The 23,674-nt window shown below is 39.2% G+C and overlaps 1 protein-coding gene and 1 long non-coding RNA gene across 3 annotated transcripts in view; one reads left to right on the top strand and one right to left on the bottom strand.

Annotated features, from left to right (window-relative positions):
* The window catches only part of LOC138757832 (serine/threonine-protein phosphatase 2A catalytic subunit beta isoform), a 35,873-nt gene that overhangs the window by 6,636 nt on the left and 5,563 nt on the right, over positions 1-23,674 (top strand). For both annotated transcript variants that reach the window (XR_011353921.1, XM_069925790.1), the window contains exons 2-4: positions 16,638-16,847; positions 17,007-17,180; positions 21,957-22,046. Coding sequence is in view for 1 of the 2 variants with exons in the window: in XM_069925790.1 (XP_069781891.1) it covers positions 16,638-16,847; positions 17,007-17,180; positions 21,957-22,046 (474 nt within the window). In the remaining variant the exon portion in view is untranslated. The remainder of the gene's footprint in view (positions 1-16,637; positions 16,848-17,006; positions 17,181-21,956; positions 22,047-23,674) is intronic.
* LOC138757831 (uncharacterized) lies at positions 904-15,237 on the bottom strand. Its single transcript, XR_011353920.1, has 2 exons — positions 14,564-15,237; positions 904-3,447 (listed from the first exon to the last, which is right to left on the bottom strand). It is a non-coding gene; the product is annotated as an uncharacterized lncRNA (long non-coding RNA).

The raw sequence follows: 23,674 nt of genomic DNA, 5'->3' as shown, positions 1-23,674 counted from the left end.
TTTAAAGTGCTATTTAAAGCTGCATATGATGCCAAGTAGCTATTTTAGATTTTAAAATTGTAGACTGTGTAAATCATAGTGGCTTTAAGCACTGTTTTTCTTTTTATCTTTTCATTGAGATCTCTTGTTTTCCCTGAAAAATGGATAAGCTCCCCATCTTAAAAACATGTCATAGCCAGCTGGAAGCCTTTAGTTAACTGCTAATGCATCTACCGCCTCACAGTTCGGCGGGCAGCAACCTCCTTGGAAGAAGACTGCAGAGCCCACCTCACTGACAAAAGGCAAAGGAGGAAAAACCCAACACCCAACCCAACCCACCAATTTTCCTTTGCAACCGCTGCAACCGTGTCTGCCTGTCCCGCATCGGACTTGTCGGCCACAAACGAGCCTGCAGCTGACATGGACATTTACCCCCTCCATAAATCTTCGTCCACGAAGCCAAGCCAAAGAAGAAAGAATTAATCTGGTGGTTTTCTTACTTGGTTTACATTATTACTAATAGATTCAAAGTTATTTTCAGTTTATTCCAAGAGTTATGGCTGAAAGATATGACTGCCTGGTCTAATAGCATCTGCTACATACATATTATCTACCAAAAATAGTAGAAAGGATTTTTTAATGGCCATCTCTTCCACTCTAAAACTGTATGAGGTTAAGCAGCAATGTTTATAAAATGGTGGCTCTTATACCAACTACCAGTTATTTCTGGCAGAATCTCTAAATATGTTTGTCCCATTACTGAAGTGAATACTCTTGAGATATTGCACAGTAGCTAAGGGCCCAATCTTGCTCTTTTGATAAATTTTGCAAATCTTCAGGAAATTTTAGATATTGACCATATCGTACAGAACACCAACAATTTATATTTACCTGCTGTCAGAAATAAAACTTCTCACACATGAGTCTCTTTAAAACTGATGACACGACAAGCTTTATTTACAAGTCTGCAGAGTTGGACTCAACTGGTTTCTCACCAGTTAAGCCCCGATACATACAGTGCATTGATTTTTATACCTTTATTATTTGCCCTTCCCCTTCTTATTAATACTGTTTTAATTGGTTAGTATTACAAAAACATTCTAAGTATAACTGCATTATTAATTATCACGTTCGTTACGTACGCTGTGAACTCTACATTCACTGAATTCTGTTTCTCACACTTCTTATCAATCCTTTGTCTCCTGCATGTCTCTCACTATGACCATGAAAAGATAGGTTTAAAAAAACATATTCAGCAGCTCCTTCTGTCCTTGACTGCTAGTAAACTCTCTGTCCATTCTGGCTTCCCTGTTTATGATTAATCATCACATTTTAACTTAAGTCTTTTTAACCTAAATTCTCTATATCACAATCCACCCCTTTCTCTCTTCAAAATGTGTTGAATATATGTATAGATATGAATGGGGATTCTAAGCTAGGGAAGAGAAATGTTTTATGATACATTAATCTCACGCTGAAATAAAAGTCTTACAGGGTCTCCCATCCCCCCTGGTTGCATAGCTTGTTCGACCATGGAAATCACCAGGCTGCATAGACAGGGAATAATACAGGGCAAAATAAGTAGGAGGAATAAAATACCTCCGATGACCCACAAGAAGGTACGCCACCAGGTTCCTCCAAACCATTTGTCCATCCAATTAAATTGTGGGAAAGGATGCCAGGTTTGAACCGGTACATGGGACAATGGACGAATATTATCAGCGATTTTACGAATGGCTTTTCCATTATCATCAATCTGTAAGCAGCAGTTAGTCAAATTAAGTTTGCCACATACACTTCCTTCCGTGGCTAGGAGATAGTCTAGGGCTAGACGGTTCTGATATATAGCAGAGCGCATTTGACCTTGCTGGGATGCAAGTAATTGCAGGGCTATAGCTGTTTGATTTGTAACAATTTCAAGCACTGCTTGTAAGCGAATTATGCGATTTAACATATATATAGGAGTACGATAACCCCAAGATCCATCTTGAGCCCATGTAGCGGGACCATAATATTGAATTATGCGCTCTGGAGGCCAATCATCTCTCCATTCTCCCAAATGTGCCGTGGTAGAGCGGGGTTCACGATGTAATGTATCAAAGACCTTCACGCCTAATTTATGACCGTGATCGTGGGGTAGAAGGAAAAATTCTGGGCGGATTATTCCTAGGAAACAAGTTCCACTCCACTGTGAGGGAAGACGAGTATAAGCTTTATTACCACATACCCAGAATAATCCATTTGGGGATACTCCATACTCCCTTTCCCAAACTCTTTTAAGAACAGGATTTGATTGGTATGGTCCTGTGATGGTGGAAGTGGTACAATTCCAAAACTGAATACTGCTATTAGATAGGGGTAGGCAATTAGTTTTAAAAACAGTGGATAAGAACCAAGTCTGAGGTTTAGGAAACCAAGTGAAAACACCAGGTGAAATGCGAATCCATACAGCCTTGCAGGGACTTCCTCCTACTGGGTATTTGCCGGCTCGTGAGAGACAATAAAAACCAGAGGGGACGTTAGAGAGAGACCAGGTTTCTCTTGATCTCGTTCGGTTAGTTGTCCAAATGCGGGAAATCATGGTCAATGAATTGAGAGGTTCTCCCCACCAAGGCCATTGTTCTGACATCCGTGGACCCCCGCAGACCCAACAATTAGTTACATTAAAAGTTCCTGCAATTTTAGTTGCCAGATCTACAAAAAGGTTATCTCCCCCAATTGCATTACCGAAACTTACATGGTTATTTGGATGGACTCGAACTAAGTCCGGCTGTCTTAAAGGGACAGGCAATTTCAAGTGTGGAGTGTAACTTTTCATTGGAACAGTACGTTGGTGTATGCAAAACCAGAGTCCATCAGGGCATGGTGAGCTTGAGTCACCTTTCCAACCGTTAAGAGGGAAAGGAGTGGTATTAGGAATCTGTATATAATGACCCATATTATTTCCTTCTTTTTCCACACAAGGGGTATATGGATGTTGGGTGGTATTTTCTGCCCAACATTTCTCAGGAACTGAGGTATGGGAAATGAAATTACCTTCCTTTCTTCCCCAAATGTGGTCCTGAAACAGGACCACTGTATCTCTGCATTTCTTACATTTCACACCTGATAAAGACATAGGCAAACTAAGAAAAATCAAAGAACATAACAATAACATTGTGAATTAAGTCTTTTTGCGAAATCGTAAGGTAAGAGGTTTTTCTCCAGGAATACAAGTCCAATCTGAGTTCGTATCAGGGTCCTGTGGCGCCTCTACAGGTCCCTTAAATCTGGATGCGTGTGTCCACCCCTTCTCTCTTGTTCGTGCTGCAGCTTCTGTAGTTAAGAGAACGTGGTATGGACCTTCCCACTGGGGCTGGAGTTTTTCAGTCTTCCAGGTCTTGATAAGAATCCAGTCTCCTGGTTCCACTTTGTGTAAAGAAAAGTCTAGAGGCGGTGTTTGTGCCAATAGTCCTCTCTTTCGTAAATCTGTAAGAGAGCGTGACAGTGCCTGTAAATAGTTCCTAACAAATATATCCCCTTCCCCCAAGGTGGGACACCCCTCAACTGTACTCCAGAAGGGAAGCCCAAACATCATTTCATAAAGGGGACAGCCCTACATCTTTTCGTGGGGCAGTACGAATTCTCAATAAGGCTAGGGGCAGACACTTTATCCAAGGCATTTTAGTTTCCACCATTAACTTTGTCAATTGGATTTTTAGTGTTCCATTCATACGTTCGACCTTCCCTGAGCTTTGTGGATGCCAAGGGGTATGTAATTTCCAAGAGACCTGTAATGCATCACAAATCAATTGCTGGATTTTTGAAGAAAAATGTGGACCCCTGTCTGAGTCTATAGAATCCATTATACCATATCTGGGGATTATCTGCTCTAGGAGGAGGCGAGCTACTGTAGAGGCTGTAGTATTTATTGTTGGGAAGGCTTCTACCCATCGGGTAAAGTGATCTATTATCACCAACAGATATTTCCATCTTTGAACTTGAGGTAACTCTGTGAAGTCAATCTGGATACGTTGAAAAGGGCGTATGGCTAATGGTTGACCTCCCATGGTCCCTGTCCTCATTATCTTCTTATTAATTTTTGTGCATAGGTAACAATTTTGCACCTCTTGTTGGGCCAAGGTGTAGATTCCCTGACACACATATTCTCGAAGCACTGTGTCACATAAGGCTTGAGTGCCCCAGGGGCTCTGTTGATGCAGGTGTTTTAAAATGTTGCGAGTTATTTCTTTATTTAGAACAGTTCTTCCATCTGGTGTTTTTTTTTTTTTTTTTTTTTTTTTTTTTTTTTAAATTTTTTATTTTTCACACCATAAATCACAATAGCCATGATATACACTTTTTCTTTTCCACACATTTACAGTGTCTTTTTCTCCCTCCCCCCTCCCTCCTCCCAAGCCACCCCCCCATCCCTCCCCCCTCTCATCCATTTTAGTTATACAATCTAGGTTGCATTAATTCAGTTAGACAATGTTGTCATTCAACAAAAATACACCAGAAATTCTACTGAGTCCATTTTTTTCTTCTCTTCTCCTTCCATCAACTTAGGTAATGTTTGTTCCCGGTAGGTTTTCGCTATTGTATTTAATGTAAGGCTCCCATACTTGTTCGAATATTTCAATATTATTTCTTAAACTATATGTTATTTTTTCTAATGGAATACATTTATTCATTTCTATATACCATTGTTGTATTTTCAAATTATCTTCCAATTTCCAGGTTGACATAATACATTTTTTTGCTACAGCTAGGGCTATCTTAACAAATCTTTTTTGTGCATCCTCCAAGTCAATTCCAAATTCTTTATTTTTTATGTTACTTAGGAGAAAGATCTCTGGATTCTTTGGTATATTGTTTTCTGTTATTTTATTTAATATCTGATTGAGATCATCCCAAAATTTTTCTACTCTCTCACATGTCCAGATTGCATGAATTGTTGTTCCCCTTTCTTTTTTACATCGAAAACATCTATCAGATACTGTTGGGTCCCATTTATTTAACTTTTGCGGTGTAATGTATAGTCTGTGTAACCAATTATATTGTATCATACGCAGCCTCGTATTTATTGTATTTCTCATCGTTCCAGAGCATAACTTCTCCCATGTTTCCTTTTTTATCTTTATATTTAAATCTTGTTCCCATTTTTGTTTAGTTTTACCATTTGTTTCCTCATTTTCCTTTTCTTGCAGTTTAATATACATATTTTTTATAAATCTTTTGATTAACATTGTATCTGTAATCACATATTCAAGGTTACTTCCCTCTGGTAAACTCAAGTTGCTTCCTAATTTATCTTTCAAGTAGGATCTCAGTTGGTAATATGCCAGCGCTGTATCTCCCGTTATATTGTACTTATCTCTCATTTGTTCAAAGGATAAGAATCTACTTCCTGAAAAACAATTTTCTATTCTTTTAATCCCTTTTTTTTCCCATTTTCTAAAGGCAAGGTTGTCTATTGTAAAAGGGAGTAGCTTATTTTGCGTCAATATTAGTTTTGGTATTTGGTAATTTATTTTATTTCTTTCTACATGTATCTTCTTCCATATATTGAGGAGATGGTGTAATACTGGAGAAGTTCTATGTTGTACCAATTTTTCGTCCCATTTATATAATATGTGTTCAGGTATCTTTTCCCCTATTTTATCTAATTCTAGTCTCGTCCAGTCTGGTTTTTCCCTTGTTTGATAAAAATCTGATAGGTACCTTAATTGTGCGGCTCTATAATAATTTTTGAAGTTTGGCAATTGTAAGCCTCCTTGTTTATACCATTCTGTTAATTTGTCTAGTGCTATCCTCGGTTTCCCCCCTCTCCATAAAAATCTCCTTATTATTTTCTTTAACTCTTTGAAGAATTTTTCTGTCAGTTGTATTGGCAATGCCTGAAATAAGTATAGTATCCTTGGAAAAATGTTCATTTTAATACAGTTTATCCTTCCTATCAGTGTTAGTGGTAGCTCTTTCCAATGCTCTAAATCGTCCTGTAGTTTTTTCATTAGTGGATTGTAATTGAGTTTATATAATTGGCCTAGATTTTTGTTTATTTGCACACCTAGGTATCTTATTGCCTGCGTTTGCCATCTGAATGGGGATTCCTCCTTAAATTTTGAGAAATCCGCGTTATTCATAGGCATTGCTTCACTTTTATTTACGTTTATCTTGTATCCCGACACTTCTCCATATTCCTTCAATTTCTTATATAGTTCTTTTATTGATAGTTCTGGTTCTGTTAAGTACACTATCACATCATCCGCAAACAGACTGATTTTATATTCCCTGTCTTTTATTTTTATTCCTTTTATATTATTATCTCTTCTTATCGATTCTGCTAGTGGTTCTATAGCTAGCGCAAACAATAATGGTGATAGTGGGCATCCCTGCCGCGTTGACCTGCTTAAGTTAAATTGCTTTGATACATGTCCATTTACTGTCACTTTCGCTAACGGTCCCTTATATAATGCTTTAATCCAATTAATATACTTCTCCGGTAAACTGAATTTTTGCAATACTTTGAACAAGTAATTCCATTCTACTCTGTCGAAGGCCTTCTCTGCGTCTAAAGCAACTGCTACTGCCGGTGCTTTATTTCCTTCTACTGCATGAATTAAGTTAATAAATTTACAAATATTGTCTGTTGTGCGTCTTTTTTTGATAAATCCAGTTTGGTCTAAATTTACCATTTTCGGTACCTGTTCTGCTAATCTGTTCGCTAATAGTTTAGCTATTATCTTATAATCTGTGTTTAGCAAAGATATTGGTCTATATGACGCTGGTGAGAGTGGATCTTTCCCTTGTTTTAGTATCACTGTAATTATTGCTGTTTTACATGAATCTGGTAAGTTTTGTGTCTCATCAATCTGGTTGATTACATCCAGGAGGGGCGGTATTATTAGGTCTTTAAATGTTTTGAAGAATTCTATTGGGAGTCCATCCTCTCCTGGTGTCTTATTATTTGGTAAATTTTTTATTATCTCTTGTATTTCTACTGTTCCAAATGGTTCTGTTAATTTATTTTGTTCCTCTATTTGTAGTTTTGGTAGTTCAATTTTAGTCAAAAATTCATCTATTTTCCCTTCTTTCCCTTCGTTTTCGGTTCGGTATAATTGTTCATAGAATTCTCTGAAGTTTTCCTTAATTTCTTTTGGATTATATGTAATTTGTTTGTCTTTTTTCCTTGTTGCCAATACCGTTTTCTTAGTTTGCTCTGTCTTAAGCTGCCATGCTAGGATTTTGTGTGTTTTTTCCCCTAGTTCATAATATTTCTGTTTTGTCTTCATTATATTCTTCTCCACCTTATATGTTTGTAATGTTTCATATTTTATTTTTTTATCCGCCAATTCTCTTCTTTTGGTTGTATCTTCCTTTATTGCTAATTTTTTTTCTATGTTTATTATTTCCCTTTCCAACTGCTCTGTTTCCTGATTATAGTCCTTCTTCATCTTGGTTGCATAACTTATTATTTGCCCTCTAATGAATGCTTTCATTGCGTCCCATAGTATAAACTTATCTTCCACTGATTCCGTATTTACTTCAAAGTACATTTTTAATTGTTTTTCAATAAATTCTCTAAAATCCTGTCTTTTAAGTAGCATGGGGTTTAATCTCCATCTATACATTCTTGGAGGGATGTCTTCTAGCTCTATTGCCAATAACAGGGGTGAGTGGTCCGATAATAGTCTAGCTTTATATTCCGTTTTCCTAACTCTCCCTTGTATGTGGGCTGATAACAGGAATAGGTCTATCCTTGAGTATGTTTTATGTCTAGTCGAGTAGTATGAGTATTCCTTTTCTTTTGGGTTTTGTTTCCTCCATATGTCCACAAGTTTCATTTCTTGCATTGATTTAATTATAAATTTGGTTACTTTGTTCTTCCTGTTAATTTTTTTCCCCGTTTTATCCATATTTGGATCCAAATTCAGATTGAAATCCCCTCCTATTAGTATGTTCCCTTGCGTATTAGCTACCTTCAAAAAGATATCTTGCATAAACTTTTGATCTTCTTCGTTAGGTGAATATATATTAAGTAGATTCCAAAGCTCTGAATATATCTGACATTTTATCATAACATATCTCCCTGCTGGATCTATTATTTCCTCTTCTATTTTAAATGGCACATTTTTGCTAATTAATATAGCCACTCCTCTTGCTTTTGAATTATACGATGCTGCTGTTACATGTCCTACCCAATCTCTCTTTAATTTCTTGTGCTCCAATTCAGTTAAATGTGTTTCTTGGACAAATGCTATATCTATTTTTTCCTTTTTCAGTAAATTTAGTAGTTTCTTCCTTTTAATTTGGTTATGTATTCCATTAATATTTAGAGTCATATAGTTCAGCGTAGCCATTTTATATTTTGTTTATCTTCTCTTTCCGTTTTTCCATCATTACCTTTCCTCCTTTTCCATTTCTGTTTTCTTATTTTCAATTCTTTACCAGACAACATTCCTACAACATCCAACATTTTCCTTATTCTCCTATTTCTATCTTCTTTATCCCCAATCTCCCCTTCCCCTCCTGAGTTGCCCTTTATCCCTTGTCGGACAACCACATCTCCCCTCTCCATTTGGATTTGCGAATCCACTCGCAAGCGTCAACTGATTTTGCAGTGACCGCTCTTTTCCCCCCACCCAGCCCCCCCCAGAAAAGATTTTGTTTTTTATATGTCACAAAGGTCACTCTTTTAGTTCCCTCCTTATTCTCTCTATTCCATTACCTTCCCTTATTAATTCTTGTCTATACTTTCTATGTTTTCCTCTAATTACAGATACTTTCACATATGTCCGTTGTCTCTATTCACTCTTATACCTCTTTACCCGCATACATATCAATCGTGGTCATTTTTACCCTCCTTACCCGTCTTCATCCCTCAGTCTATTTTTGTCTTTACCCACATACATATCAATCGTGATAATTTTTGCTCTCATTACCCGTCTTCATCCCTCAGTCTATTTTTGTAATTGTTCTGCAAATTTTCGTGCTTCTTCTGGATCCGAGAATAGTCTGTTTTGTTGTCCTGGAATAAATATTTTCAATACCGCAGGATGCTTCAGTGTAAATTTATATCCTTTCTTCCATAAAATCGCTTTTGCTGCATTGAACTCTTTTCTCTTCTTTAGGAGTTCAAAGCTTATATCTGGATAAATGAAGATTTTTTGCCCTTTATACTCCAGTGGTTTGTTGCCCTCTCTTACTTTTTCCATTGTCTTCTCCAGCACCTTTTCTCTTGTAGTATATCTTAGGAATTTTACTACAATAGATCTTGGTTTTTGTTGTGGTTGTGGTTTAGGGGCCAATGCTCTATGTGCCCTTTCTATTTCCATTTCTTGCTGTAGTTCTGGACATCCTAGGGCCTTAGGGATCCATTCTTTTATAAACTCCCTCATATTCTTGCCTTCTACATCTTCCTTAAGGCCCACTATCTTTATGTTATTTCTTCTGTTATAATTTTCCATTATATCTATTTTTTGGGCTAGTAATTCTTGTGTCTCTTTAGTTTTTTTATTAGATTCCTCCAATTTCTTTTTTAAGTCTTCTACCTCCATTTCTGCTGCTATTGCCCGTTCTTCCATCTTGTCCATTTTTTTCCCCATTTCTGTTAAGGTCATATCCATTTTATTTATTTTCTTTTCTGTGTTGTTTATTCTTCTTCTTAAATCATTGAATTCCTGTGTTTGCCATTCTTTAAATGACTCCATGTATCCTCTAACAAGAGCAAGTACCTCCTTTACCTTGCCTATCTTTTCTTGTTCTATTTCCCTGTACTCTTCCTCTTCCTCTTCTTCTTCCTCTAGGTTGACCATCTGTTGTTTCTTTGCTGCCCTTTCCTCCTCTTCTTTCTTGTTTCCATTGTCTTCTGTGGTGTCTTCTTGCTGCAGGTGTTCTGCAGCTGTCGTTGCCGGCTGTGGAGATCGACTCCCCAGCTGGTCCCCCCTCCCGTCGGTGTGTTTTTTTGTATGCGCATCGCGCATGCGCGAGGAGTCGCGCATGCGCGGTTGCGCACTTTTACTCGGCTCTGTGAGCCATTGTTGTAGTTCTCTTTCTACCGACCTGAGGTAGTGGGGTCTTCTCTCCGCAGCGGGCCTCTTCGGACAGGTAAGGCCTTCACCTTTTTCCTCCGTTGTCTTCTCTTCCTCTCTTCTTTCCGTTGATTTTGATTTTTCTCCTTTTGTCTCCATCTTCTTTCCACCTTTATATTCACTTTTCTTTAACTTGTATTTCTGTGCCTTTGTATTTTCTCTCGTTTTTCCCGACTTTTCTGGAGAGGGCTGGAGTTCACCGTCCGGCCACTACTCCATCACGTGACTCCTCTCCCCATCTGGTGTTTTCCATGTTCCATCAGGTAATTGGCTTGCGCCCAGCTGATCCATGTTCTTTTCTTCCTTAGCAGTGAAAATGGGAGCTGTCTTTATGCCTTGCCTTATTGGGATTAAAGTCAGCAAACGGACTTCTTGTTGCATGGCTGCTCTTTTGGCTTCTTCATCAGCCAGTCTGTTTCCAATTGCTGTCGGGTTATCTCCCCTTTGATGGCTTGGTATGTAGACCACTGCTATTTCTTGGGGTAATGTTAAGGCTTCTAAAGTCAGAGTAATCATCTGTTCGTGTGCCAATTCCTTTCCTCTTGATGTAATTAGACCACGCTCCTTCCAGATCTTACCAAAGGTATGCACTACCCCGTATGCGTATTTGGAATCTGTGTAAATCGTTCCAATTTTCTTTGCCAGTATTCTGAGGGCTCTCTGCAAGGCATATAGTTCACAGGATTGTGCTGACCAGCTTCCGGGTAGTCTCGTGGATTCTACTACTTTCCAAGTATTTCCTTCTATTATAGCATACCCATTTCTTCTCATTCCGTCAACACATCTGGCGGAGCCGTCAATGTAGAATTCATATCCTTCTCCCAGCGGAGTATCGCAAAGGTCTTCTCGGGTCTTGGTCTGAAGATCTGTCAACTCGACACAGTCATGCTCCACCTCTTTCTCTGTTTCACTGCCGTATAAAAACTGAGCTGGGTTGCAGCTATTAATTTTTGCAAACTGTAAATCTTCTCCAACCATTAAAATGGTTTCATACTTTAATATACGAGAATCAGTCAGCCATCGATGGGCAGTTTGTGTTAATAAAACACTCACAGAATGGGAGGTGTACACAGTCATCTTTCCTCCAAAAGTAAGTTTACGTGCTTCCTCTACCAACAGAGCAGCAGCTGCTACTCCCTGGATACACGTCGGCCATCCGCGAGACACTGGGTCCATCATTTTGGAAAGGAAAGCCACTGGGTGTCGCTGACCACCTTTTTCCTGTGTTAAAACTCCCACAGCTGTTCCTTGGTTATGAGTGACAAATAGCTGGAAGGGCTGTTTTAAAGAGGGCAGAGTGAGCACTGGGGCTCGTGTTAGGCGATGTTTCAAGTCCTCGAACCATCCCTCCTCCTCCTGGGTCCATTTCAATGGATAGTCATTTTCATTTGTCAGTTTATCATACATAAACTTCACCAAAGCTGAGTAGTCCTCTATCCATAACCTACAGTATCCTAAGAGTCCCAGGAATTGTCTTATTTCCTTCTTATTACGGGGTAAAGGCATTCTAGTGATTCCCGCAATTCGTTCAGGGGTAATTCGTTTCTGTCCTTTACTTATCTGGTGTCCCAGATATATCACAGTTTTCTCAACAAACTGTAACTTGTTTCTGGACACTCGTAGACCCTTTTTCCCCAGATAATTCAAGAGTCTAATGGTCTCTCTCCTCATTTCTTGTTCCTTGGGTCCTGATAATAGTAAATCATCCACATACTGCATTAGTTGGGAATCATCAGATTGTGGATAGTCCATCAGGATTTGTTCTAGCATTTGTCCAAACAGGTTTGGAGATTCAGTGAACCCTTGGGGCAATACAGTCCACCGAAACTGTCTCCGTCTACCTGTCCATGGATTTTCCCATTCAAACGCAAACATATCTCTACTTTCCTCTTCTAACGGACAAGTCCAGAAGGCATCCTTCAAGTCGATAACACTAAACCACTCATGGTCTGGGGGAATCCGACTCATAATAGTATAGGGATTAGGCACCACTGGGTGGCGGGTCTGAACAATAGCATTCAAACTTCTTAGATCCTGAACTAGGCGATAGGATCCATCTGACTTTTTTACTGGGAGTATAGGGGTGTTATAAGGTGACATGCATTCTTCTAATAGTCCGTCTCGTATTAAAGTCTCAATTACCGGCTGTAGCCCTTTTCTCCCTTCCAAAGAAATAGGATACTGACGTTTCCTTACCGGCTGATGACCTGGTATTAATGTGACATGTAAAGGTGGGATGTCCAGACCTCCTCGATTTCCCTCCTTATACCAGACTCTCTCGTCAATCTGCCGTTCATCCTCTTCCTTTAAAGCGCAGAGGTGGACTCGCACTTCTCCGTCCACAGGGAGAGCACCCAAACCTAGGAGAGCCTGTAAGTCCCTTCCTAGGAGGTTAAATCCAGCCGAAGGTAATAACAAGAGGTCTTGTACCCCTTCTCTTTCTTCCAGTTTCACTGTTACTTGGGGAATTATTGATACCATTCTGGGAGCTCCTTCTATCCCAGAAATTGTCAAATTACTTTTTATAGGCTCAGTTCCGATTGGCACAGTTATTACACTACTTCGTTCCGCTCCTGTGTCCACCATAAACACCACCTCTTCTCCCTTGGGACCAATTTTTAGTTTTACCAGGGGTTCCCTCTTATATTTGGTCCCTAACATTTGGAACCCCTGACACCCCTAATCTTCTTCCATAAGTTCGAGGGCACGCAATTCCCTCTTGTATCGGGGGCATTCCCTCTTAAAGTGTCCTTCCTCATTGCAGTAATAGCATTTAACAAATCTCCGGGGTCTTCCCTCTCTTGGATATTTTGGATTGTTTAGAGGAAGGTTTTGTTTTCTTTCCCCTCTGGATTCAGCATTCATCTGTCGGATAGTCTGTACCATAACCTTTGTCGCCTTCTTTTGATCTTCTTCTTTTCTCTGCACATATACTTTTTGTGCCTTTTTTAACAGTTCACTTAGGGGTTTTTCACTCCAGTCCTCCTCCTTTTCTAGTTTCTTTCTAATGTCTTGCCATGATTTGGAAACAAATTCAATTCGAATAAGCTGTTCACCCATTGGTGTACTAGGGTCCACACCAGCATACTGTTGGACATTCTTTCTCACCCTCTCCAAAAAATCAGTAGGGGACTCGTCTTTCCCCTGGTGGTTCCCAAATGCCTTGGTAAAATTGTGACCCTTTGGCACAGCCTCCCGTATCCCTTTAATTGTCCACTCTCTATATTGTCTCATACTTGCCAATCCCTCGGGTGTTCGTTTGTCCCACCTGGGTTCATTTAAGGGATATTTTTGTTCATGGGGTCTAGGGTCCCCAGGTTGTTCATATTCCCACATGAGGAGGGCAGCCCGTCGAATCATCTGCCTCTCCTGGGGTGAAAATAATGTTCCCATTATTGCCTGCATCTCTTCCCACGTATATGTGTTTGGTCCCAAGAATTGGTCAAGCTGTTCAGCCAGTCCTATAGGATCTTCCAATAACTTTTTCATTTCTTTCTTAAATCCCCGCACCTCTGTACTAGTTAGGGGAACATTCACATATCCCGTTCCCCCTCCCGGTCCTCCCATAGGAACTTCTCTCAGGGGATTTAGGTTTATTGAAAACTTTGATGGTCCTGGACCAGTCTGGGATCTTGTCCAGGGTCGGTTTACCGGTGGAAGTTTAGGGTCCGACTCCCTTAATTCATCCTTTTTATCCCGGCCCCCTTCGGGGCAATCAGATTCATCACCTTTCCCCTCCGGTAATAAGCTTTCCTCGGGCGCAGTAGGCACCGGGGGAATATAAGGAGGGGGAAGGTTGTCCAGAGGTTCCCATTTCTTTTCTCCTGCCACTCTCAATTTAAAACATTCTGTTAAGGATCCTGGCCAGGGAACCCAACAAAATGCATATGCTGACTCTTCTTGATTCACCTTTGGTCTCGAATTTACATATATGTTTAATGCTTGTCTAACCCAATCCTCATCAGATCCAAATTTCGGCCACCAGACCGAGGAACCTTTAATAGGTTGTTTTGACCAAAGGAGACAATATTGGACCATCTTTTTCTTGTTTTTGTCCCGATATCTTTTACTATCCCAATTTTCAAACATTCTCCCCAAAGGGCTGTCAAGGGGTACTCCCAGGAATTGTCCTGAATTTTCAGACGAGCCCTTAGATTTTGATCCTCCCATTTTCCCACCTAGATCTGTTTATCGTTGCTGAGGACCCTCTCGCTCTGGACCCTACTCCCTTCCTCTCAGACGCCTCGTCGGAGGTGCTGTCCCTCTTTCGGTTACCACTGAGGTTTTCCTGGGGTTGACCCCTCTCTTCTCGGCACTTCGTCGGAGGTGCTGTCCCTCCTTCGGTTACCGCCGAGGTTTCCCTGGGGTCTATCCTAGAGTCCCGCGACAGGGTTCTCACACAACGACAAAAGATCTATACTTAATCTATTCCGTTAGGTTTTATCCAAACAGGTGTATCCCGTTACACCTGTTACCCAATCCCCACACCACAATCGTAAGTCGTCACTTACCGGTGTCTTCCCGGGGATTGAACCGTCACCCTTCTCCTCTCCGTCTTGTCGTGTCACCCTGTCCGGATACCACTCGCTCAAGCCGCCCGAAGCGACGAGCAAGGGACTAGGAGCCGCTGAACTCAGCGGGGTGCACCGCCTCCGATGTCCCCCTTCTCGCCTCCCCTCACGGCCGGAGTGTAGATCCCGGACGAGTCCCCATTTGTCAGAAATAAAACTTCTCACACATGAGTCTCTTTAAAACTGATGACACGACAAGCTTTATTTACAAGTCTGCAGAGTTGGACTCAACTGGTTTCTCACCAGTTAAGCCCCGATACATACAGTGCATTGATTTTTATACCTTTATTATTTGCCCTTCCCCTTCTTATTAATACTGTTTTAATTGGTTAGTATTACAAAAACATTCTAAGTATAACTGCATTATTAATTATCACGTTCGTTACGTACGCTGTGAACTCTACATTCACTGAATTCTGTTTCTCACACTTCTTATCAATCCTTTGTCTCCTGTATGTCTCTCACTATGACCATGAAAAGATAGGTTTAAAAAAACATATTCAGCAGCTCCTTCTGTCCTTGACTGCTAGTAAACTCTCTGTCCATTCTGGCTTCCCTGTTTATGATTAATCATCACATTTTAACTTAAGTCTTTTTAACCTAAATTCTCTATATCACACCTGCTATAAAATGGAAAGAACAATGGCTAATTTGTACAATGATTCTGATGGACACTGTGTACTGTGTATATATAAATATATATATATATATTTTTTTTTTTTTAAATTTTTTTTTAAATACATATAAACCTCTGACATGGGCAGTGCATGTGCTAAAATTCATGTACTATGGCCAGTTTGTCTATTTAATAACAAGTATAAGGTTGTTGCATTCTGTGTTGGATTTCCATTTTGTTCAAATTGGTAGGACAGCTGCCTCCTAAGATTTAGAACATTCTCCAACCCTTAGACTTTGGGTTCAAGAAATGAAAAACTATTATTTGGTGGATGTCATTACTCAGTTAGGAAAGAAAAACATAGCTTCCATGTTTTTTTCATTGTTCCACTAGGCTTGGATTCCTTCAATAGTTTCCTAATTTCCACAACACTTCTCCCAGTTCAGAAATCTGCTTAAAGAATGAGCTTTTACATAACGTATCTTGAACCAAGCAATGGGATCTGAGGGTTAATTTAATTCCTTTTTCTGAACTGCATCACATCCTGTCGCAAAAGATGCAGTGTAAAGGAAACTGAGTAAAAGAGACTGTGCTCTTGTAGGTATCCTGATTCCTGTAAATTATTTTGGAAATCTGGTGTAGTTTCCAAAATGGTTCCGGTTTGCCTAAGTGATTCAGCTAAAATGATATAACACTGACTTTGTCTGACTATCTTATTGCCTAAATTACATTAAAGAACTGTTAAACTATTTGATGCTCTTTTTACTTTAATGCCATTCACTCTTCTTTGTCCCTCCTATTGGGCAGTTCTGCTTGATACTTGAAAATGAACATGAAAAATTAATTGATTTTTTAAAATTCTAAATGGGTTGTAAGGGTTAAAAAGTATTTGTGCTCACAAGTAGTCAGTTTGTGGCTTTGTGATTTTGTTTAACATATTTTTATTCTGTGTCCTAGCAACATCTTTGAGCCAGGGTCATATGGTTTGTTTAAAAGATAAAGATACTCAGTTTATTTTGTTCTGCAAAATGGAGGAATCAGAAAATGTTATGACATTCTTCTGTTGACTGTCTAACAATGTTTTAATGGCTTGTAATGACATATAGCAACTTATAAAAACATTAATAATGTTTAACTTTAGTACGAATTTGTTTGAACAAGCTGTAGACAACACCAACATTCTTGTAGTCGCTAGATATTGTAAAGAAAATATTGAATAGACGTGGTAAAGAAAATGCACCAGTCTTCCAAGGAATAATTTGAATGCCAGGTTGCTTTAGTTTGTGTTACTTAGTGATGAGCAAAAATAATTTATTCAATGTTAATAATTATCTTTGGCGTGGACATTTTTATAATTTATTGGGTTTTCTAACTTTAGCTTTCTTTTTGTTTCTGTAGGCTAAAGAAATTCTTACAAAAGAGTCAAATGTACAGGAAGTGCGATGTCCTGTCACAGTATGTGGTGATGTTCATGGACAGTTCCATGACTTGATGGAACTGTTCAGAATTGGGGGCAGATCTCCAGACACCAATTACCTCTTCATGGGAGATTACGTTGACAGAGGTTATTATTCAGTTGAAACTGTTACATTGCTTGTTACACTGAAGGTATGATATTTCCTTTTCAAATATTTAGTATCTTTCATGCAATTATATTTGACTTCCTCATGAATGCTTATCTGGCAAATTATGACTTGAACTACTGATAACATTGGTTCTATTGGGAGTGTTTCCCAATGTTAATTGTGCATTTTTTTTTAAAAAAAGGTTCGCTATCGAGAACGCATCACAATATTACGGGGGAACCATGAAAGCAGACAAATCACACAAGTATATGGGTTTTATGATGAATGCCTAAGAAAATATGGAAATGCTAGTGTTTGGAAGTACTTCACAGATCTATTTGATTATCTGCCCTTGACAGCCTTAGTAGATGGTCAAGTGAGTAGAATGTTTTCTCATTTATTTCAATGTTCGGAGCTTTGTGTTTTCCCTATATTCAAAAATATCGTTGTTTTTCCATTGCAGTCAATAGCAAACTCAAATACAAAAGGAAATAGTCTCTGTACAGTAATTGTCCATAAATCCCAAATAGTCTGGATTTTAGGGCTTTAAATTACAGTAATTCCAATATACTTTCATGCAAGATTCAACATCAAGTATTCTAGTCTTTGCAAAATAGGCAAGGAGGTAGATAGGAAGTCACACTAATTGATATAATTCTCACAAAAACTTACTAATGTGTTAGAGAATATAGATATGTTTTTGGGAGAGAAATTGGGGCAGGTTTTTTTCGAGTAGGTCACATACAAACCTTGAAAACAGATCTTGTTTAAAATACTGGAGCTCAACTAATGCTAGACATGTCGGCCCCAGAGCCTTTACAACAGTTTTGGAGAGTACCCAAGAGACTTCACTAATGGATTGTTGCTTACAAAAAGGCCACAGATGAAAGAACTTGTCGGAGCCGCAGATTGTCTACAGTGGAGCTTGCTGTTCTAAGAGGGTCATGTGGTTTTGCAAGCAGAGAGAGTAAAACAGGATTTCTGTGTGTGTGAGAGAGAGAGAGAGAGATCCATTCTGGAGTTTTACAGTTAGCAGCAGCAACTGGAACTGGACAAGCTGGAAAGCTTGTGGAAAACCCCATTTGGAAGACGGTCGTGAGTGCTTAGTTCAGCCTGTTCAAAGCCCTTGTGGTTCATGGAGGAGGAGAGGACTGGCTGTCTAATGTTTCACTTAGAGTAAGAGAAACAAAAAGGAACTCTGTAGTGACCTGAAAGAAAGAGGTTATCATCTGGAGAACCCCGAGGGGGCAAGTTTATTCGGCAAGACACTGAAGTGGTATACAACAAACCTCTGAAAACCGACAAGAACCTCCTGAGTGGTAACCATTTACCTTTCAAACACCAAAGCCTGGTGAACTTTATAAATGTTAAATTCTGTGCACAGTATAAGAATTGCTTGCAACCAGTGAACTTGGAGGAATGAGAAGTGTAATTGGTCTGTGAATCAAAGAACTTTTCTGAACTTGCACACACATTATATGCACGTGCGCTTGGAATTAAAGTGTGATTCTGTTTTCATGTTTAAAGATAATTAAAAGCAACTTTTGTTTAAGTAACCATTTATCTTGGTGAATATCTGTTGCTGCAGGGTTTTGGGGTCCTCTGAGATTGTAACACTAATCTTAAACATTTTTTGTCTTAACCAATTTTAAATAATTATATATTGTTAATGGATAAGCAATGCAATGTAAACAACTCCTCAGAAGGATTCACATTGTTATCATGTGGAAATGGTTCTTGTGCATGGATTTTCCCAGGGGGCGCCGGTTTCATCCCACCAATCGAAATGTAGGTTAATTAGGTGTAAATTGGGCGGCACAGACTCGTGGGCCAAATGGCCTTTTCCGTGCTGTATGTCTAAATTTAATTTTTTTAAATATTTCAAATTAATTTCAGTCACTGGCACCTATACAACACATTTATAGCTTGTTTTAATGTTGAAAGTTCTAAGACATTTTGTCAAGACAGAATAGATGTTAAGATGATGAATAATAAGGATTTATTAATGGTTAGTTATAAGAGGAGAGATGAAGAGATTTGTGAGGGATTTTCAGAGTATATTTTTCAGAATTGTGATCAGAAGAATTAAATGTAATGATATACACTTGGAGGATCTTTCCTGGACCCAACTTGCCAATGGCATCATGAAGAAAGCCCATCAGCACCTCTACTTCCTCAGGAGTTAGCGGAGGTTTGGTATGACATCAAAAACCCTCACAAATTTCTACAGAGGTATGGTGGAAAGTGTGCTGACCGGCTGCATCATGATTTGGTATGGGGATACCGATGCCTCTGAACATAAAGCCCTCCAAAATGTAGTGGACACAGCCCAAGAAATCACAGGCAAAATCCTCATCTACAGGGAAAGCTGCTGTTGAACAATAGCCATCATCAAGGATCAACACTACCCAGCACACACTCTGTTCTTGCTGCTGCCATTAAGAAGGAGATAAAAGTGCCATAAGACTCGCACCACCAGATTCAGGAACAGCTGCTACCCCTCCATCAGACTCCTCAATGACAAACTCAGAGACTCATTTAAGGACTCTTCTGCACTTTATTGATTTTCTTTTTGTTCTCTCTGTATTGCTCAGATTATTTACATTCATTATTTGTTGACAGTTCTTTGTTTACATGTTTACACTGTGTACAGCTTTTGTTTTGCACTTCCAATTAGTAACAATTCTGCTGCACCCTCAGGAAAAAGATAATCTAAGGGTTGTATATGAGTACATGTATGTACTCTGACAATAAATCTGGATGCTTCGATTGGAGTGATTAAAATTTTTAGATGTATTAGAGAGACCCCAATTTGGGAGATGCCTTTTAAAGACTGGAGAATATTAGTTTGTTTAAAGGATATTCATGTTTCCAGGAACTTTGGGTGACATGACTTTGGGATTGGGGACTGATGGAACTTTTAAGGGATAAGTGTGAGGTGCTTCATTTTGGTAAGAAGAATCAGAATAGGACATATGTGGTAAATGGGAGAGCATTGAGGAATACAGAAGAGCAGAAAGATTTAGGAGTAACGGTACATCGTTCCCTGAAGGTAGAAACTCACGTGAATAGGGTGGTGAAGAAGGCTTTTAGTATGCTGGCCTTTATCAATCATTGCATGGAATATAGGAGTTGGGAGGTGATGTTGAGATTGTATAAGACGTTGGTGCGGCCTAATTTGGAGTTCTGTGTGCAGTTCTGGTCGCCTAATTGGAGGAAGGATATAAACAGAGTGGAGAGAGTGCAGAGAAGGTTGACCAGAATGTTGCCTGGGTTTAAGCATCTGGAGTATGGGGAGAGATTGGACAGATTGGGTCTTTATTCTTTGGAGCGTAGAAGGTTGAGAGGGGATTTGATAGAAGTATTTAAGATTATGAAAGGGATAGACAGAATGGATATGGATAGACTATTTCCGTTAAGAGGAGGAAAGTTTAAAACAAGAGGACATGAGTTAAGAATTAAGGGGCAGAGGTTTAGAGGTAACATGAGGGGGAACTTCTTGACTCAGAGAGTGGTAGCTGTGTGGAATGATCTTCCGGGAGAAATAGTGGCGGCGGAGTCAATTGTATTATTTAAGAAAAGGTTGGACAGGTATGAGAAGAAGATGGAGGGTTATGGGCATTGTGCAGGGAGGTGGGACTAGAAAGGGGTGTTTGGTTCGGTGCGGACTAGAAGGGCCTAATGGCCTGTTTCCGTGCTGTAATTGTTATGTTATTTACAAGCTCCTGGTTTTTAGTGAGTGTCACTTGATAGGCTGAAAACCTTTCACAGCAAAAGTTTTTACAGCTTACAGACAGAAAGGCACTATTAAAGAATGACTATAAACAGAAATGCTCTGGAAGAAGACAAAAGAACAATGGTGTTTATTTGGGAGAAATAGGTGGTGAGTGAGACAAATGATTGATAATCATTTGATTGGGACACTTGAAGACGCAGTATGGATGAACGAGCAACTAGAGATCTGCAAGACACAAAGGTGGAGTGACTTAGTGTAAAATTGACAATTTTGCTGGTTCTCATCAGAAGTATTGACCCACTGTGACCCATTGTAATGTTAATTTTTATTAAACCCTATCTGGGTAAAGGGAGCAGGAGGATTCCTGAATATGGATCGTGGGCATTCTGATGGTCATTTCATTCGACCTCTGTTTGGAAGCAACGTGGAAATTACACATTTCATTTCCCCAGTGTAAGGAAGAGGGGAATGACAATCATTCGTATGAAAATACATTTCTGTGGAAGCAACAACAAGGTTTCGTGAGTTTTCAGCAGTCTGATCGCAGTCTCTCTCTCTCTCCACCCCCCCCCCCCCCATGATAACTTCTGTACAACAGTTTAAAAGTCTTGAGTTTCAACACAGAATTTCTAAGACTGAACCTAAGCTGTAATGGTTTGTGTAATCCACACAATGTATATTCATGCATAGTTGGGGTACATTTAAGTAAAATTGTTATTATTAGTAATTATTACTGTAATAAATAAGTTGTTTTAAAAATAACACTGTCTTGGTGAATTTCTATTGCTGCTAGTTTATGGTCTATGATGTAACAGAAGCATGATACCATATAGCCAGAAGGCATTGCTTAAAATGGCAACCAAGATGATTGGATTAGCAGCTGTTATAAACATCTCAGTTTTGGGTGGTATTTGATGATACTTTGTTAATGACCAAATTTTAAGTATGAGGCATTCTGTTTGAGGATAAAATGAAATGGTAGTAGTTAAATATTTTCTCAGAAATTCGCAAGTCCAAAAATGTTCTTTGCTGAGCAGAACAAGGCCAGGATAACCAATTGCTGGTTAAATGTTTGTATTGCTGTCAAAGCGTTGAAGCCCTTTACATATTAGGAATTAGTATCAAATTGCTTAAAGGTTTGCATACACCAACTAGAATCTCTCATTCAACCAAAAGTATCGACTTGTGAGACAGTTGCAACTTCTATTTCCATTAGTGAATATATTAACTTGTGGATATATGACACATATTGTATGTTTTCCAGATGTATCTAAAAAAAATTGACGCTGCTGTTCCAAAAAGTGATTGGGCTTGTATAGTTTGTGCTTTTTGTTAATTTCTAATTTAACAGTGCTGTAAAATGTTATTTTTCTCTGCCCATTCGATATCAATACTTTAATTAATTTTCATCCATAGATTTTTTGCCTTCATGGTGGGCTTTCTCCATCCATTGACACATTGGATCATATTCGAGCCTTGGATCGTCTGCAGGAAGTACCTCATGAGGTAAATTCATGGCAATTCTGTCTGGTAGTCACAAATTCAAGATATTTTGAAATGATGCTATAGGTTTAGAGTGGCACACTGAATGTAATTAGTGAAGTTTCTCTCCCAACTCTTGTGACTTGGGTTCAATATTGTCTTATGACTTTGTACATTATCCTTGTGTCTGGGTTTTCCCAGGGTGCTCTGGTTTCCACCCACATCCCAAAGATATTATAGACCACTGTAAATCACCATGGGTAGTGGAAGCATTAGAGGTGAGTTTCTCTATGGCCAGAAATGGCCTCCTACGTTTTGATGAAAATGGTAAAGGATTCATGTCAGAGCACCATGAATCAAAAAAAATACTCAATAAATGATGAATCTGATTGACTGACTGGCCCTGAGTGGCTACTTTCAAGATTATTGTTTATAAAGCAGTTGGTAAACGTGCTTCAATTTAGTTTGGAGGTAAAGATAGAGTGTGGCATGGCATTGTTTAGAATTTTGCATAAACAACTGCACCATTGCTGCCAAATATGCATTGTAATATTTCATGTTGTCCCTGGGAACTGCTTTGTCTTCATTTCACACTTAGCATTTTATTGAATCAACAGATATCAGTTGCTTTCTGCTGCATGACATAGAACCTTGGTGTTGTTTAGGTTATCAGTGTAATTCTGATACTAAGATATTGTCTGATAAGCCAATGCTTAGGTTAATACTAATGTGAATTGAATGGCTTGTTTTTACAGGGAATTGACGGATTGCTGACATGTCCCCATATAGACATCTGTAATATAGAAACCATTGCATTGATGTGGAAATTCCAAAATTGTCACCACCTGCTTTTTAAAGACTTGTGCAGGTCATACTTTCAATAATTAATCTGCAAGGATGTCTTGTGCTAGGTTGCTTGTGCATGAATCGCAAAAAGTTAGGTTGCAGGTGCAGCAGGTTATTAAGAAGGCAAATGGAATGTTGGCCTTCATCACTAGAGGAATTGAATTCAGGAGTAGGGAGGTAATGTTGCAACTGTATAAGGTACTGGTGAGACCGCACCTGGAGTACTGTGTCCAGTTCTGGTCTCCATATTTGAGGAAGGATATGCTGGCTTTGGAGACGGTCCAGAGGAGGTTTACTAGGTTGATCCCTGGGATGAAGGGGTTGACTTATGATGAAAGATTAAATTGTCTAGGATTGTATTCGCTCGAGTTCAGAAGAATGAGAGGAGATCTTATAGAAACATAGGATTATGAAGGGTATGGATAGGATAGATGTAGGAAGATTTTTTGAGCTGGCCGGGGAAACTAAAATGAGAGGACACAGTCTCAAGATTCGGGGGAGTAGATTTAGGACAGAGATAAGGAAAAATAGTTTTTCCCAGAGAGTAGTGAATGTTTGGAATTCTCTAACCAGGGAAGTAGTTGAGGCTGCCTCATTAAACATATTTAAAATTTGGTTAGATAAATTTTTACATGATAGAGGAATTGGGGGATATGGGGAGAAGGCAGGTAGGTGGAGTTAGGTCATAAATTAGATCAGCCATGATCGTATTGAATGGCGGAGCAGGCTCGATGGGCCATTTTTGGCCTACTCCTGTTCCTACTTCCTATGTTCCTATGGACCCTGTTTCTCCATTGAATTTGAAG

This window comes from Narcine bancroftii, chromosome 3 (genome assembly GCF_036971445.1).
Source record: "Narcine bancroftii isolate sNarBan1 chromosome 3, sNarBan1.hap1, whole genome shotgun sequence".
Classification (NCBI taxonomy): Eukaryota; Metazoa; Chordata; class Chondrichthyes; order Torpediniformes; family Narcinidae; genus Narcine; species Narcine bancroftii.
The sequence above is the reverse complement of the archived record's forward strand: the minus strand, read 5'-3'. Positions and strand labels throughout refer to the sequence as shown.